Source organism: Nothobranchius furzeri, chromosome 19 (assembly GCF_043380555.1).
Source record: "Nothobranchius furzeri strain GRZ-AD chromosome 19, NfurGRZ-RIMD1, whole genome shotgun sequence".
Taxonomy (NCBI): domain Eukaryota; kingdom Metazoa; phylum Chordata; class Actinopteri; order Cyprinodontiformes; family Nothobranchiidae; genus Nothobranchius; species Nothobranchius furzeri.
The window spans coordinates 24,746,010-24,765,052 of NC_091759.1; the positions used below are offsets into that span (position 1 = coordinate 24,746,010).

Here is a 19,043-nt window from a genome sequence, read left to right on the forward strand (position 1 = left end):
GCACTAATCAGCAGAGTTCGACACGAGACCGATGCGATGGTTGTTCACCGTAATCACAATTATCACGGTCTGTGTGATAGTGTTGAATTAAACATTAATTCAATGGCCAAAAGAAAACTTTCACAACATATCGCGATAAATCCCTACAATGTCGCAATTTTATTTTTAAACAATATCGTCCAGCCGATCATCAGAGGACCTCGCGATAAAAACGTAATAAAAATAATACAGACCTCTCCTTTTAGATTCTGTCAAGTTTTTTTTTACGACAAAATCTGATAAATGCAGAATAAATACATCTTTCCCATCTTTATCAGAACTCTCGGACACTCCTGTTCCCGACGTTCCGACCGCCTTCCTCATTGTGCAGGACGGCGAGTTTCCAGTGCTGCTTTGTAAACGTGAAACAAACTCGCTGCTGTTTCAAACCAAACAGGCAAGAAAACGGCGCACTCTCGCTCACGAACGCACGTTCGTGCACGCCGCAGAACAAAAACGTTACGGCTTCCGAGCGTCTGGAGGAAAACCAAAGCCTCATCCAATCCCACGTCGTCACAAACGCCGGCTCTCATCTCCGTAGACACGGCTGCTGTCTGCTTTGACTTTGTCATCCTTTCATTTTGCACATTTTCTTACAATTTTGTACTGTTTTTGCTTAAGTAGCCAAGGCATTTTGCACCAAGAAGTAAACATTAGTCATCATCTTACAAATCTCAGAGGTAGAACCCTGACCATGACCCTGGCAGGTAGATCGATAAGACAGAATGGGAGTAAACAAACGCCGTCCGAGGTCCCGACGAGACGAGAAAGCTGCTGACGAGGAGGAAAGCTCTGAATGTGAATGTTCGGGTTTTAGTTCTTGTGCACTCCGAGAGCCGCCGCTCTCTCAGACGTAGAGGATGACGCTGCTGTCAGCGGGACAGAGGAGGCCGTCGGCGGGGGGGTTCAGGGCTCGGCAGGACGGGGCCTGCGACGCCTGACAGCTCTTCGGGTGCGGCGAGTCGCAGTCGTCCGACGTCAGCTCAGCGATGTCGTCCGACTGCGTGTCCGACATCTCCAGGTCGCTGCGGATGCTCTCCGGCTGAGCCAGAGTCACGTCTCTGAGCCCCTCCCTAATGGACGCTCCCTGGGACAGTCCCAACACTGAGCCGCACAAAGCTCCGCCCCTTCTGGAGCTGCAGTCCTGAGGCTCCTCCCCTCCTGAGGCGGTTGCCATAGCAGCAGAGCCCGGCTGTGGGGCGAGGTCCTCTTCGCTGGTCAGGCAGAGATGGCTGGGTTTGGTCTCGATGTCCACCTGGATCTCCAGGTTGGTGCACTCCCTGTGGGACGACACCAGAGACACCCAGGTCTTCTAAAACTTCATCTGGACTCAGAGGTGAAAAGTAAAACCAAACGAAGACTTCTTCCTCACCTGTCAGGTAAGGTGTAGGAGGAGATGATGGATCCAGCCATCCCTCTGGTGCTGGCACAGTCGCTTCCCGCTCCCAGGCTTCCCGTCTCTCTCTGGGACGATTCCTTATTGAGTTCTCCTGGTTGGACCTCCAACCTGGAGCAACAAAACACGGCGTCATCTCTCACTCTGAATATAGTTACAGACCCATCCGTCCCCAGACGATCCGCATCAGAGAAACATCCAATCACGTCACCAAAAAGTCGGCTTGCTGGAGACGCACCGACTGAGGGTCGACACCGATTTCTGATTCTTGAAGTAAAACTTCCTCATGGATCATTTTTCTTAGGCTGATTCCGATCAGCCAATTCTTTTAGTGCGTAACTTAGTTTAGCTTCAAATCAGCCGACTTTCTGATTGCTACCATTGGCTAGCTGTGGTGGCCATCTTCGCCCAGGTGTTTCGGAGGAATTTTAACGACAAACCACCAACCTGCTGTATTTGCTGGTGCGAGACCCCAGGGCACCGCCCGCCAGCGTGTTGAAGTGTGGCGTGTCGCCCAGATTTCCGGGCATCCCGGAGAGCCCTTCACTGGGAGAGGTGGTGCTCAGACCGCTCACCGCTCCGTCCAGGCTGCTCTCTCCGAGGCTCGGCGACTTGAGGGCTCGCCACGCGTCGGCCACTGCGGAATCAGACGGAGAGAACTTCCTTTAGAGTTCTGGAAAAGCATCAAAGTCAGGAGCGTCTTTGTTTCCAAGCTCTCACCCGTGATTGGACCATCATCCTCATCGAAGTCGATCCGTACGCCACGCCCCTTCCCTCTGCTCACGCCGCAGCCGCCTCCTCTACACAAAGAAATGGGAACGACGCCGTAGACGTACGCCAGCATGATGGGAACGCCGATTCCTGGAAACGACAGAAGCGTTTTAAAAGATCGGATTCAACAAATTAAACAAAAAAAAAACCAAAAGCTGTGTTTCTAACCGACGCTGACGGCCGCGATGACGGGAGCCGTGATAATGGACAAGGCCACGCCCCCTGTGATGGCCAGATTCCTTTTATGGTGAGAAGTTTTCTTCAGTTCGTAGTGGGCGTAAATCTGGAGAGGATTCAAAAACAGAAAACTTTATTTAAATTAAAACATTTCCAGTTTCTTGGATGTTTCACTTTCAGCCACACGTGGGCGCTAGAGGGCCCTAAACAGCACACGCTCTTCTCTTCCAACAAGGAACCAACAGCAGGACGAAGCAGATTTATCATTCCATCAAATCTGTGATGACAGTTTCTGACAATAAATCAGGAAATTAACTCTAATAAAGCAAAATCTTTACATAATTAAGGATATTTTAGACAAAATTATTGCGATAAAAACAGGAAAATGGAGAATTTTAGACTGTTTTTTATCTGCAGGATTGATGTTTGTAAACTTTGTTTTTTCATCTTCAGATCTAAACGAACAAAAACTAAAGATGACGACCGGATTGTTTCCATTCAGCGGTCTTTCTCTTTCTGCAGCTGAAAATGGGAATGTCCAGCAGACGGACCGCCAACACGGAAACGGCCTTCCGGGTGTCCGCGTCTGCTTTTAATGTTGGCACACAAATCCGAGATAAGGAGCAAATGCAGGCTCCGGGCACACGGACAACGCTTCACAACCAGCCTCATCACTTCCTCCATCCACGTTCAGACTTCCGGTTCCTTCCGACAACGTCTCAGAGAATAAAGAACAAACGAGTAAAAACAAACAAAAAGTCCCAACAACCATTTAAATTCCCTCTGATCAGCTTTTGGGTTTTAAGAAAAGAGTAAAAAGTCAAAAACGGAGACGGACAGCCGTAAATGGAATATTACACGATGTGTTTGAATACGCGTTTCTTTCACGTGACCGTGAGAAAAGAACCCGTCTAATTCCTGGGAAGGCTGAGACGTTCCACGGCGTTCCAGCCAGAACCGTTAGAAACTATTTCCTGGAAATGTTTACGTGACTCCTCATTTTATTAAACAGGAAACAGGTTTTCTCAACTTCCTCTTTACTCTCCGCATCACTTCCTGTCTCCTTCCTTTGCTCCCAGCATCAGTTTACATCGACTTTCACGTCCTGCAGGTTTTCAGCTCTAAATTATTATTTTTAAAAACTCCAAGGAAAGTGTTTAATTTGTTGTTTCGTGCCGCTGCTTCCTACCTTGCGTCCGACATAAACCGGAATTCCGATGACCATGGCGGGAACTGCGATGCCTGCGATGAGGGTGATGCCGACCGGAGCTCCGATCAGAGTTCCTAGTTGCCACAAGATCTTCTTCTTCCTGCTCCAAGGCTTCTTGCCCCAGAACGTGCAGCCAGATGGACTGATGGAGGCAAGGAAGACAAGAAGATGGATGAATGAATGAATGAATGAATGAATGAATGAATGACAGGTGTGCTGCAGGTGTGGACGTGAACCTGAGGTAGTGCAGGTCGGAGATCTCCTTCATGCAGAGCCAGCAGAACTCGCAGCCACAGACGGCGCAGGTCATGTGATTACAGCTCCCATCATTCATCTTGATGATGTAAGCGCCACAGCGAGGGCACGGCTTGATGTCATCAGCTGGAGACAAAATAATGATGAGATTGTTTACTTCACTATCGGGGTAATTACTGTCCTCTCAGCCAAATCCACAGAAATCCCAAATGCTAATCCCAACAGGTTTTCCTGTCATCGACCTTCACGAATGTCTGACTTCCTCAAACTAAACAAAGAGCGACGGGTCTTCCGTAAAACCGGCAGCATGTAGAGAAGCTCACACCGAAGCCCCGCCGGGCTTCCTCTTCTACCTCGGCTGTTTTACGTACGAGGATAAATGATCACAGCCAAGTTCAACAAGTTCATTAAATATTCCCAAAATCAGAATTCAGACCCAAAAAAGCCGAATCCAGAAAGTTTTTATGGTAGTTAAAAACCCCACAAAATAAGTCAGAATAAAACATGGTGGAACTTTTTATTCCTTATTTGTTTAGCAGGAATTTTTTCCTGTTAAAGGATCAAAACAGCAGTCCTAGCACCTTCTCTCTGGAACCAGCTGCCACCCTCAGTTAGGCTGTCCCCATCTCTGCCAGCCTTTAAGAGTCGCCTAAAAACCCGCCTCCTCCGCTTGGCGTTTCCTGAACATGTCTGATTCGGCCCTCTTTTATGTTGAATTTATTTCACAGTTGTCATTGGTTCACTCTCTCCCTCGTTTTACACATCTGTCCTGGACCAGAATGTTTCACCTTTTTTTGTAATTTGTAATTTGAATTGCTTTTATTTTTGATTTATTCACTACATTTGTACTTCTACTGAACCGTGTTCAGCGCCTTGGGCTTCCTGACAGGGTTGCGGAAGGAGCTTTATAAATAAAGCTTTGATTGATTGATTTGAACACCTTCTGCTGTTTAAGAGAGAGAGAGAGAGTGTGTGTGTGTGTGTGTGTGTGTGTGTGTGTGTGTGTGTGTGTGTGTACGTCACCGGTTCCTTTACCAACGCAGGAAGTTGTGAGGAAAGGAACTTTTTACCGTGACGATAAAAGGGAAGTGACTGAAGAAGTCTGACACCGTTCATAAGGAGGTACGTTCGGAGAACACGCTGCGGTTAAACGGCTGGTTTAAACCGGATCGTGCTGCTTTTCCTACAGTCTGAACTAAAGTTTGGGTGAGACCTGAGACGTCTGACAGGAAGCGGAGTTCTGTTGTTCTGAAACACCTGAGAGGAGATTCTGAGCTATAAATATCCTCTGATGATTGATTTAAAGGCTTCCCACTTCCTCCTGAGACGAGAATGCCGCAGCCCGACGGGCTTCCGACTCCGACAGACTGCTGATGAAGGAAACTTTCAGAAAGGTGTGAAAGCTGACTTTTTTAGGCCCTCTGCTCTCACACAGCATCAGTCAGACGGTTCTGCTCGAGTCACCGCCCGTCTGACGGCCTTCGGGACTCACCGGGGCCCTGGTCCTGGGTGTAGCTGGGGGAGTGGGTGTGCAGGGACTGGGCCCTCTGCTGCCGGGCCGAGTCGCAGGTCTGGTTGGGGTGCCACGCCTGTTTGCAGTGGTAGCAGAACTCCGCGCCGCAGCCCTCTCTGCGACAAACCAGCCGTGGACAGCTGGCACAGCCCGAGGCGATGACTGCAAACCTGAACGGGAAAACACGGAGGAGGCGACAATGAACGAGTGAGGAAAAAACAAACATTTTCCAGATGAAGAGGAAGCACCGTGCAGACGCCTCATCCTGAGCTGAGCGGAGCCGTTTCCTACAGAGCAAACACCTCCGGGTTTACGATGCAGCACAGCCGGACACCATCAGGGCTCTACGTGCTCCTTTTGGACAGGAAGTGCTTTGTCATCTCAGACCTCGCCCTGCAGCTGATCTCCCTCCCTGGAGATAAAACCTGTTGTCTGCTGTTTTCATGCGTTCATCTAAAGAAGTTTGTACCGACCGTCTCTGCTGAGAGACAAAGTCCGGTGTCCCACTTAGGACATCCGTGGGTCTCAGGATGAGATCTTCTTTAGAGTTCTGGGGCTTCTTCACCCATGGACGTAATTTTCACTTTAGAAGTGGGGGGGACACGGGGGGGGGGGACTTTACAGTATGCTCTAATGGGAAACAGTTTTCAACACAAACGTCTGTTTTCCGCTTTGTCTTAGAGCTCAACCAGTGTCCATTTAATATAGCGTAATATTGTTTTTGGATGGTAAAAAGTGCAGGGGTCAAAACTTGATTTTGGAAAAAGTGGGGGGGACATGTCCCCCCTGTCCCCCCCCAAAATTACGTCCATGTCTTCTCCTGAAAACAAACAGCTGATGCTTTTGAGGAAGACTTTCGTGAGACCTAAAACTCCACTTCTGTTTAATGAGACGACACTGGTCCACCCCTTGAGTTATGGAGGAAAATTCTTCTGGAAATGCTCAGGTTCCAGGACAGAAGTCCAAATGAAAACGTCATGAACTCCGGAGAACAGCTGATCGAGACTTTAACGCCTTTAATTCGGCAGAAATTCAAAATGGCATCCGCGTCACAGTTACTGACGTAGAAGACAGAAGCATTCTGGGAACATTGGAACAAGGAAGGAAGCGAACAGAAGCGTGAGAAGCTGAGCGTTGGCCAAAGACGTGGAATGAAAGACGGTGGGCGAGGGTTAGGCTGAAAGGGAATAACAACAGAACAGACGCCGAGACCGGCAAAGAAGGGTCGACCCGCAGCAACAGGCTGAAGCTGATGACCGAGACCGTACCAACAAAAGGTCGTCAGGGTCAAACATCTCCAGCGAGCGCTTCGTCAGATCCTTCAACCTCCCGCTAAACGGCGAGCCCATCAGACTCCCTCTCATCCGTGGCAACGAGCAAAGACGCAAACATGTAAACAACGTTAATGCGTGCTTTTGTAACCGCTTGCTACAAACCAGTAAACGTCTTTGTCCTCGCGGGCTCCCGTAGTACGAAACATAGCGTCTAAAACGGCGTAGACCCGCTCCACCGTCTCGTAGAACGGATTTTTACGGTTACGTGAACAACTACTGGACGCCGTTTAATTCACTTTCAACATTTCGATGGATTTTTCCAGAGATTAACGGTAAAAAATACACACTGTCTCTTTAATAGAACAGAGAAAAGCTGCAGCGGAAGTTCGGACATCTAAACAGGAAGTAACACAGAAAACCAGGAGCGCTGACGCCCGGAAGAGAACCACGTTTCTGGAGAGAAAACAGAAGTAAACGTTTAAAAAGATCGTTTTTATGATCGCTGGGAGCTGAAACACATGAAACGATCAACACGTTTAGATGCACGCTAGCATGAAGAGAAACACGAACTCCGTCGTGTTTCTGAGCTGTGATGACACAACGATGGTCGCCAACTCCCCATGGCGTTCCAGTGGGAAAACTCCGGAACAAGGTGACTCCATACCCGTCAAAGACAGAGACTCGGACACGTGGAGCCAAAAGTGTGACGACCAGAGGAAGTAAAACAGGAAACAAAAGCTTCGGGGGGGGGGGGGGGGGGGGGGGGGGTCATGAACAGGAAGCTAGTTTTGTGTTTTTAGCATCGAAGCTTTTGAATCGAACTTTCTCTGAGCTGAGAAACGTTTGCAGCTCAGAGGAGAGAAGCTGCGACACGACACACCCACTATCACCCCATCGCCGCGCCAGAGTCGTACGGAAAGCCGTTCTGCACAATTTCATCTCTTAGAAACCAGAGGATTCACTTCCACCTGCCCAAAAAGTAAACGCACCACGGCCAGTCCCGTTTGTGAGGAGTCGGGTCCTCAGCGAGACACCAAACTGTGAGAAAACGTGAAAATCTTCTGAAAGAATCGAACGGTTAAAAAATGTTGACGCCGAAAAGAATTAGCAAAAATTTCCGTTGCAACTTTGACCCAAATTGTTCCTTTAAGGTCTCGGTGCGTTCTCCGCCTCCCGCCAAGGTCGTCTTGTGTTGTTTTCTAACTCGTGGGAATCAAACTGAAACTCGTATTCCGGACAAAAACCAGCTGAGCTGAAGCTACAATCACTGACTCGACACTTCTCCAGCAGGTCGTATCGGACCGCCGAGTCGTCTGCCGTGTCTCAAAACAAAACTCAAATTGTGTCTCTTCATTATGTCTCAATTATTTGTGTTTTTACAATTTAGTGTCCAGATCCTCTTTCTGACACCAGGAAACTAAACTTAGGAAAGTTCCAGATGGCTTCCAGATTCCTCAGAGATTCCTGTGAAACTGTGAACTCTTGTATGTTTGTTGAACCCTTTAATTATGACCTCTGATCTTTGAGTCAGTTAAGCAAAACTCAAGGGCTGAGCCAGGTTTTACTACACCTTAACGGCACGGATGTTAACCCGGATGAAAGGATTATTGTGTTTTTCCATCACTAAAATGTTTTTAAAAGAAGTTTTAAGGCATGAAAATGAAACAGAAAAGGTTTGATCTAATTTTAATAAAGACTTCAGGGACTAAAACGCATCTGGGAACTTGAAGCACCATCTTTTGTTTTAGCGTGCTCACACAGCTTCCTAACAGGTTAAAGGGGACGATTTATTCGCTCAGACAAGATGAGACAAGAGGTGAAATTCCTGAAAAGAATCCGTCATTCCCTCCGTCTCCAAACAAACATCTAAAAAACTCCACAGAACACAAATGATTCAGCAGAACTTCAGACGGAGCAAATAAAACTTTTCTCCTGCTTCAGCAGTTCCGAACAGCGGGAGGAGCTCCTCCGTTAGGGAGTAAAATCCCAGTTTACTCTCCGGATCTGACTCTTGGAACATTTAGGAGTTTGTTCGGTGATGACGGAGCAGAAACAAAAACAGAATCATGTTTCTAACCCGTCCTCTAGCTTGTGTGCAAACGTTATGGATATTTAAGCGAAACTCATCTTCTGACATCATGAGTGACTCCTGGTCTGATCCAGGTGGTCCTGGGAGAGGAGGAGGAACGTTTAAGATCCGAGATGAAAAACACACGATGACAGAGACGGAGGAAGAGGAGGAAGCGTTAGAGCCAGAGGGAAGGCTCAGACAGTTCTGTCAGCGCTCGTCTCCTCTGAGAGTCACCAGGGAGCTGAAACGTTACGCTCCACGCTCTCCAGCACACTCTGACATGTACCAAAACACACACACACACACACACACACACACACACACACACACACACACACACACACACACACACACACACACACACACACACACACCCTACAATTCTCCACCAGGACGCTCACATAACTTTGTATCGATCGGTGTAATTAAGTCACGTTACCATGGCAACGCTCCCTCCTCAGCATTGATAGTTGCCATGGCAACTGTCAGCCAGACAGAGAGAGGAAAGCCTTTGTTCTCACTGGATCCTCGGTTCTGACGGTCAGACAGACTGGATGCTGATTGGTCGGGTCAAAGGTGAACCAGAACAAGGAGCTGACGCCATCGGCTCCTTATCTGAATGGCTCCGGGATGACCCGGACCACCAGGACCATCTGGAACATCCAGTCCAGAGTTCTCTCCGCTGTTGTGTTTAAAAGCTGTAAACATCTAATTCCAAGATGAGCTTTGATGCTTCAGAACAAACGTAGAAGCTTCATAAACACCAGCAACATTAACGTCTGGACCACCTCACCAGTAACGGATTCAGAACCGGGCTCATAAAACCCGTTTGGACCCAGTGACAGGAAACAGTCCAAACAGAAGCTCTTCCGTCGTTTCCTGTTGATGGTTGAAGCAACCTTTGGTCTCTAACGGAAATCAGAAGGTTCAACAGAACAGCTGATGTTATCAGTGGAAAACATGGAGATATCAGCTGATCACGACCCGGCGTCGGTCTCAGGAACCGAAAAACAACATCAGTGACCTCTAGTTAGAACAGTTCAAAGCATCCATCCATCCATCCATCCAACATCCATCCATCCATCATCCATCCATCCATCCATCCATCCATCCAACCAACATCCATCCATCCATCCAACCAACATCCATCCATCATCCATCCATCCATCCAACCAACATCCATCCATCCATCCATCCATCCATCCAACCAACATCCATCCATCCATCCAACATCCATCCATCCATCCAACCAACATCCATCCATCATCCATCCATCCATCCATCCAACATCCATCCATCCATCATCCATCCATCCATCCATCCATCCAACCAACATCCATCCATCCATCCAACCAACATCCATCCATCATCCATCCATCCATCCATCCAACATCCATCCATCCATCATCCATCCATCCATCCATCCATCCAACCAACATCCATCCATCCATCCAACCAACATCCATCCATCATCCATCCATCCATCCAACCAACATCCATCCATCCATCCATCCATCCATCCATCCAACCAACATCCATCCATCCATCCAACATCCATCCATCCATCCAACCAACATCCATCCATCATCCATCCATCCATCCATCCAACATCCATCCATCCATCCATCCAACCAACATCCATCCATCAAACATCCATCCTTCCATCCAACATCCATCCATCCATCCAACCAACATCCATCCATCCATCCAACATCCATCCAACATCCATCCAACATCCATCCATCCAACATCCATCCATCCATCCATTCATCCAACCAACATCCATCCATCATCCATCCATCAAACATCCATCCTTCCATCCAACATCCATCCATCCATCCAACCAACATCCATCCATCCATCCAACATCCATCCATCCATCCAACCAACATCCATCCATCCAACATCCATCCATCCATCCATTCATCCAACCAACATCCATCCATCATCCATCCATCCAACATCCATCCATCCATCCATCCATCCATCCATCTAACATCCATCTATCCATCCAACCATCCAACATCCATCCATCATCCATCCATCCATCCAACATCCATCCATCCATCCATCATCCATCCATCCATCCAACATCCATCCATCATCCATCCATCTATCTAACATCCATTCATCCATCCATCCAACATCCATCCAACATCCATCTAACATCCATCCATCCATCAAACATCCATCCATCCATCTAACATCCATCCATCCATCAAACATCCATCCATCCATCCATCCATCTAACATCCATTCATCCATCCATCCAACATCCATCCAACATCCATCTAACATCCATCCATCCATCAAACATCCATCCATCCATCTAACATCCATTCATCCATCAAACATCCATTCATCCATCAAACATCCATCCATCCATCCATCCATCTAACATCCATTCATCCATCCATCCAACATCCATCCAACATCCATCTAACATCCATCCATCCATCAAACATCCATCCATCCATCTAACATCCATTCATCCATCAAACATCCATCCATCCATCCATCCATCAAACATCCATCCATCATCCATCTAGGGCTGCAACAAACGATTATTTGGATAATCGATTAATCGGATGGGGTCTCGACACGATTAATCGATTAATCGGATTACATGGGGAAATTTTTAAAAACTGCTAGGGAAACGTTATTTCTCTCCTTCCTTCACTTTATTTAACACAACATTATTAGAAAACAGTTCAATAGCAGAAAAACAACATGCCATCACCTAAATTGTCTTATAAGGTGTATAGACAGAGACCCTAAGCTACATCTATCTGTGACCTAAAATGCTTGGTCCAAGTTAAACAGCTTAAGGGCAATTCTCATCTGTTTTGTTTGATCTCATCTGTTGACATTTATTTTAAATGTAATTAAACATAGGCCGTGAATTAATCAAAATTGATCACTATTTCCAAAAATGACTGAAAAAATACCAAATAAAACAAAAGTAAATGAATGCCATCCTCCTTGCGATGATGCCCTGGGCAACTGCCATAAAGTCACATCAAGAAATGCTGCTGATCATTCCAATGATCCCAAATAGACTCACATTAGGCCACATGAAAGCAACTGAACCCAAAAATATATTAACCAGTATATAACTGCACTCTCACACAACACGCCTGCAGCAACAGTTAGGACTCCTCCCTCCCTTTTAAAAGCGTTTTTGCTTCTGAGGACATTGTGGTTGTAAAACCACATGCTAGTAGTCTGGCCCCGGTGTGATCAACCAGTTTCTGCGGGAATGTGACGGCGGAACCAGGGCCAGATTAACACTTTGTTGTACCCTGGGCAACAATATTCAAGGGCTCCATCATCACGACCCAAGGATCACCATAATGTGGTCACATACAGAATATTTTACTGTAATATGCAGTAAATATACTCAATACTTGAATGCCTGACAACACGTAACCCGCCCAAAGTAACCTTTGACCCACCTCAAGTGGACTGACCAATGAGGAGAGGGTCTTAACTTGAGGCCCTCTCTTCATTGGTCAGTCTGCATGAGACTGACTCTCAACTGACGTTCAGTCATAGGCAGCGAAGCGTCTCTGTGCAGCGCAAAAGCCCGGGTGGACAGTTTGTTTAATATAGGGTGATCATATTTCCATTTCCAAACAAGAGGACAGGGATCTGTGCCTATGACGTCACACTATGGCAACGCCACACAAACCATGTTGGGACCCATTTTTTGTAAGAACTAAATTAATATCAGATTCTGCCAATAAAAGGGCTCTAAAACTATTCATATGTAAATATTTTGCATATTTAATGCAAAATCTAATTTTTCTGCTTTAGTGCTGCAACAAGGTTTTATTAATAATAAATTATTATACCTTTTGTTTTACTACAGCATCGGTAAGCTTCCTGTGCACAGATTATTAAGGATGCTTGTTTCAGCTGTGAGATTAGACGATAGGATCAATGATAAAATAAGTTGTCACACACTCCATGGAAACTTTCAGAGAATCCACAAATAGTGGCTTTCAAATGGTTTTGTTACTTTTTGCAAGTTTAGAAAAGCAGCAGATGAGACAGCATGTCTGATAATTTAGTTTTTCATCTGATAATATTAGAACATGTCAGTAATGTCTGAGGGGCTTTTATAAACACCATATAACTAACACTACTGGAGAGGGCATGAATTACACAGAGGCTTCTGGGGAGCCCAGTTATTGGGGGGGGGGGGGGGGGGGCATTTTGCCTTGGCCCCCAAAATGTCTTGAAACGGCCCTGGGTGTGTGACTGAGTTTTGAAGGTGATCTGAATTGTATCAGATGTATAAATATGACATGTGTATAACTTATTGTTTTATACAGGTAAAAACGTGTAGTGGAGATAAATCTACCTACATTTTACTTTTCAACACTTTGTTTTGTTTTCTTGTTTTTATTGAACTATTTTCCTGTCCTGTCTGTCTCTCATCTTCCTGCATCTCCTCTTAATTCTCCAGAAAAACTGCTGCCTGGATTCTTACTTTTTCACCTCATCAGTTACTTTTAAACAGATCAAAGGGATCTCCTGACCGAAAAGCGCAGAGCGCGTTTTCGATGCTGCGTGAGGTGAAATCACCGCAGCACAGGTGATGAGCTCCGCAGTAGCGCGCTTCAGGCACAAATAAGACAGAAAATAGAGAACATGTGCGGACATGAACGATCGTGTGCTAATTATAGTTTTTTGGTTGCGCCACTTTGAGAATGGACCGTGCGCTGGAAGCAGCTGCCTGGATCGCTGTGCAACAATGCGGAACCGGTTCGCAGCAGCGCAAGTCTGCCGGCTCTCCCTCGCGCTGATCTGACTTGCTCTGGTCTGCGCGCAACGGCGGGCGGGAAGGGGGGGCGCTTTTGGAAGAGTTGTGCGACACAACGAATCGATGACGCAATTCGTTGCCAACGCTTTTAGTAATCGATTTTCATCGAATTTATCGATTCGTTGTTGCAGCCCTACATCCATCCATCCAACATCCATCCATCCATCCATCCATCTAACATCCATCTATCCATCCAACCATCCAACATCCATCCATCATCCATCCATCCATCCATCCAACATCCATCCATCCATCCATCCATCCATCCATCATCCATCCATCCATCCAACATCCATCCATCCATCTAACATCCATCTATCCATCCAACCATCCAACATCCATCCATCATCCATCCATCCATCCAACATCCATCCATCCATCCATCCATCCATCCATCCATCCATCCATCATCCATCCATCCATCCAACATCCATCCATCATCCATCCATCTATCTAACATCCATTCATCCATCCATCCAACATCCATCCAACATCCATCAAACATCCATCCATCCATCTAACATCCATTCATCCATCAAACATCCATCCATCCATCCATCCATCTAACATCCATTCATCCATCCATCCAACATCTATCCAACATCCATCTAACATCCATCCATCCATCAAACATCCATCCATCCATCCATCCATCATCCATCTATCCATCCAACATCCATCCATCCATCTAACATCCATCATCCATCCATCCATCCAACATCCATCCATCCATCCATCCAACATCCATCCATCATCCATCCATCTATCTAACATCCATTCATCCATCCATCCAACATCCATCCAACATCCATCTAACATCCATCCATCCATCAAACATCCATCCATCCATCTAACATCCATTCATCCATCAAACATCCATCCATCCATCCATCTATCTAACATCCATTCATCCATCCATCCAACATCCATCCAACATCCATCTAACATCCATCCATCCATCAAACATCCATCCATCCATCTAACATCCATTCATCCATCAAACATCCATCCATCCATCCATCTATCTAACATCCATTCATCCATCCATCCAACATCCATCCAACATCCATCTAACATCCATCCATCCATCAAACATCCATCCATCCATCTAACATCCATTCATCCATCAAACATCCATCCATCCATCCATCCATCTAACATCCATCCATCCATCCATCCATCCATCCATCCATCCATCCATGCAGTCTCTTTCTAGTAAACATAAAAACCATGAAATGCTCTAATATTAAACCAGTTTACTTTCGTGTGTTCCAGTAAACCTACAATCCTGGAGGGTAAATTTAAAAACAAACATTTCCTGTTTCTCTCAGAAGGGATCAGATCTTCCTACCTAGCTGCAGCAGTTTCTGGTTTTCCTACAAATCAGCTTTAAAAACAGGCAAACGTTAGAAATCTGATCAAACGCATCACCAGTTTCCTCCTAGTTTGGTTTTAAACGCTTCTTTTATTTGGAAAGCCCCCCCCCCCACACACACACACACACACCCGTTATCTGTCTGGATGTTCGTGGTGAATAAAAACTCAAACTGAGTCTGAGTTAAGGAGGGCTGAGTCACAGCTGGCGTCACACAGGACCGTCCCGTTACATATTCAGGTCAGCTCTGCTCGCCCGTCCCTCCCATCACACTGCTCTCTCTCTCTTTCACACACACACACACACACATTTGGGTTTATTTTCTACAGGAAATTGCTCTAACTTACGTCTTTCCTCGGCTTATCTCTTCTTACAGGCTGAAGCGGTCCGTGACGACAGGCCAGAACGTCCTCACCAAACAAACGGAGGTTTTAACCCCGATAACACTCGGATACACGCGATACACACATCTGAACTCAGACTAGATCAGAAAAACAAAACACCAGAAGTCTGTAGGGAACCGAGGCGGCTCCACTACTGTTAATATTTACACACATGGGAGAAAAATGTCGCTCATTTCCATCCCGACTCGTAGATGACTCACAAAATACACAATCAGAGACAAAGAACAGAACAAGTGACGCGGAGCTGTAGGTGGAAACTTCAGATGTTTTCTGTGAAACTGATACGAAGCGGGATTACGGTTCAGCTGTGATTCGTAACAGCTTTTGTTTAGATTTGGGTCACTCCAACATGTGGAAAGATAAACAAATAAATCCAAAAATAAAACGGGAGTTTTTTATCTTTCAGGTTTAAAACTGTCTTTAAAATCCAAATAAGTCAAACTTCTGTGATTTAAAAGCAACAAATACTCATAAATTGTGTTTTTATTAGTGTAGAAATCCACCGATTTAGGTTTTCAGGGCTGATACCAATTTTGATTCTGATTCACATTCATTCTCCACTTTTAGTGACATTAAAGTTATGATTCTAGTAAAAACATACAATTATTTTTTTTACATCTGTAACTGCGAAGGTGACCTCGCTCCTGTTAATAAGCCATTTCTGATCATCAGCTGATTTTATTTGGACTAATTCTACCTTTTAAAAACAAAACGTGTTGCATCCAACTACAGCAGCCCCAAAGGGACAATTTTATGATTTTAAGCCACATTTAAGCAGAACTAAAAATGATGGGAATCAATTTAGTTGCAATACCGAGCTTTTGCCACTAGAGGTCACCACAGTGGGAAAATTTAAACGTTCTAATATTTTTTGAGCATAAATGAAAAAAAAATGGAAATTTTAAAACTAAAACGTAAACATTTATTATTGATTTAAATAGTTTTGATTTTAAAAACCAGACATTTAGTTTCCTGTGGCTGACGAAAAGCTGAATATTAATGATTAAAAACAGAAACTAAACACATCAAAGCAGCGACCACACATGGTTCCAGACAGCCCCCCCCCCCCCCCCCACACACACACACACACACACACCACACACGTTTCCACCAAACCAGGAGGGTTTCCCCTCCCCACCACACAGGAACTCAAACAGAACGAATCACTCCTGCTCCTCACGTCGACACAAACGCCTCTCATTTGTTCCACAAACAGAACGTTTACGGCTTTTCGCTCCCCAGCTTTTATCTGATCGGGTCGCGGCGTCTCCCGCTGATCAGAGCATTGGTCCTAAAAGGCCTAGAGGGCTGTTTGATTCAGGAGAGCTTCGCCTCCTCTCAGATTACGTGACGTTATTTCAGGAGAAGGCGGGGAGGCGAAGCTGAAAGTGGCACGAACGGGCTCAGACGAGCAGCTTCTTGCAAATTATTTATGTGATGTCATAAAAGCTCGTCCCAGCCCTCCAGCTGTTCCAGCGGGAAGAGCGGATTCATCACACCCATCCCAAAACTCCTCTGTGAATCATCTGCTCTGACTTCGTTGGAATATAATAAAAGAATTTTGTTTTTTTCTGACATTTTTGACGATAAAACAGCAAACACGTGAAGGGTTCTCACCCGCAGTCCGGCGCCGGGCACCATCTGCAGTCCGGGTCCGAGGCGAGGCACCTCCTCAGCAGGAACTCCTCGTACTTCTCCAGCAGGGCCGCGTCGTCCAGGATGTCGGCCACCTGCCGGGGGGCCAGCCTCTCGGCGCACTCGGGGCAGCTGAGCTGGACCCGGCTCTCCGTGATCTCGATGCGGAGGTACTGGCGCAGGCAGCAGAGGCAGGAGCGGTGGCTGCAGCCCAGCAGCTCGGGCAGCTGCTCGGGGGGCTGACGCACCAGGCACAGCGGGCACTCCAGGAGGTGGGACTCCCCTCCCCCGAGGGACGGCTGGCTGGAGGACAGCGGTCTGGACGGCGTGCTGGAGGCTGCTTCCTTACTGGTGGTGGTCGTGGGCGTAGCAGAAGCAGCGGTGGGTGTAGAAGTCAAGGCGGACGGCTGCAGCTGCTGGGTGTGTTGGTGGAGAGTTAAAGGGGGGGCCGCTCCTCCCTTGGGGCCCTTGCTACCCCGAGACCCCCGTTTCCTGTGGAAGAGGCTGTGGAAGGAGATCCTGCTCTGGTGTTTGCTGGCAGCGTGGCACTTCGGGTTCGGAACGCCGCTAACCGACGAGTGAGACGACTCCGAGTCCTTTTCTGATCCCATTTTCCTGACTGGTGTATTCCTTAAGATCCTCACTGATCCGTTTAAAAACCTCCAGACCGGGACTCTTCAGAAACCGGCTTCTGTTCCTTTTTACAGGAAACCAAACATGACGAGGAAAGGCAGAGCGAGATAAAACAAGCAGAAACTGAAAGAGGTGACGCAAGTGGAGAAAAAAATCCCCCTCGACTGTCGGGAGTTTCTCTCTGACTCGGTTCAGAAAGAGAGAAGAAAGAAGGAATTTGAGTCAGACTGAGGCGGAAGTCGGCTCCGGTCAGGCGCCCGATGATGAAACCCGGAGAATCCACAGCCTGATTACTGGAAGTCCTCCGCTTTTCTCCTCCTCACGGCTCCGCTTCCTCTGGCTGAGTGCCGGCCTCTCTGAACGCTGCTTTCTGTCAGGAAGGAGAGGGCAGGAAGTTAACACACAGAGCATGCTCAGTATGACTACCCCCCCCCCCCCCCCCCCCACCCGCCTCTCTGCTCTACTCCTCCCAGGTTGGTTTTAACCTCTGAACTGATTATCTGGCTGCATTTAAACACGTCCAGCCCCACCTCGGCCTGAGCGGCCATAGCTGGGGGGGGGGGGGGGGGGGGGGGAATGAAGCCGATTCTTCACGATTAGACACGTTACATGTATGACATCATCCTCTTATCCCACCAGTTTCCCTCTCCATCACGCTGAGCTCCACAAGCTCTTCCTCCACTTCACACGGCGCTGATGGTGCTGTTGCCATGGTGACCCTCACTATGAGCGAGGCGGACAGAGACTGAATCTGGCAGTCATGTAGACACACACACACACACACCTTGAAGTATTGGATAACAGTCACACTGCTGCAAATAAACAAAAACAATCAAAACAAACAAACAGACATATTCTCTCTCTCTCTCTCTCTCTCTCTCTCTCTCTCTCTCTCTCTCTCTCTCTCTCTCTCTCTCTCTCTCTCTCTCTCTCTCTCTCTCTCTCTCTCTCTCTCTCTCTCTCTCTCTCTCTCTCTCTCTCTCTCTCTCTCTCTCTCTCTCTCTCTCTCTCTCTCTCTCTCTCTCTCTCTCTCTCTCTCTCTCTCTCTCTCTCTCTCTCTCTCTCTCTCTCTCTCTCTCTCTCTCTCTCTCTCTCTCTCTCTCTCTCTCTCTCTCTCTCTCTCTCTCTCTCTCTCTCTCTCTCATTAAATATTACAGATCATTTGTTCGTGCATGTGCTAATGCTAGTTAGCTAACTGAAACTGCTGCAACATTAGCTTCACTTGCACTTTCTTGTTCTACAGTTTGTAATTCAAAACAGGTTAAATACAAATGTTTATTTATTTAAAATCTGTTAAGCTCATGGCTCCAGCACAAGCTAGCTGGTTAGATGGTATTTGATTATCACTGTAGTGTTTTACAGCCCCCCAGTGATTCACCACACAATCAGTCATTCACCCATTCACGCGCTGATGGCGATGAGCTACACTCGAACCTGCAACCTTCTGATTACTGGACATCCC

The 19,043-nt window shown here is 46.8% G+C and overlaps 1 protein-coding gene across 1 annotated transcript; it reads right to left on the reverse strand.

Annotated features, from left to right (window-relative positions):
* Nucleotides 1–685: 685 nt before the first annotated feature.
* rnf19b (ring finger protein 19B) lies at nt 686–17,785 on the reverse strand. Its single transcript, XM_070547283.1, has 9 exons — nt 16,931–17,785; nt 5,341–5,531; nt 3,830–3,974; nt 3,573–3,735; nt 2,375–2,489; nt 2,156–2,296; nt 1,883–2,072; nt 1,412–1,546; nt 686–1,319 (listed from the first exon to the last, which is right to left on the reverse strand). Exons 1-9 carry the CDS (start codon nt 17,557–17,559, stop codon nt 887–889), a joined length of 2,142 nt encoding a protein of 713 aa, XP_070403384.1. The 5' UTR covers nt 17,560–17,785; the 3' UTR covers nt 686–886.
* Between the last annotated feature and the right edge of the window lie 1,258 nt (nt 17,786–19,043).

Coding starts and splice junctions, on each gene's coding strand:
- rnf19b (XM_070547283.1), bottom strand. CDS start 17,559: ATGGGATCAGAAAAGGACTCGGAGTCGTCTCACTCGTCGGTTAGCGGC. Junction 2,073..2,155: donor GGATGATGGTCCAATCACGG/GTGAGAGCTTGG, acceptor CTGATTCCGCAG/TGGCCGACGCGTGGCGAGCC. Junction 1,320..1,411: donor TCCTACACCTTACCTGACAG/GTGAGGAAGAAG, acceptor GTCGTCCCACAG/GGAGTGCACCAACCTGGAGA.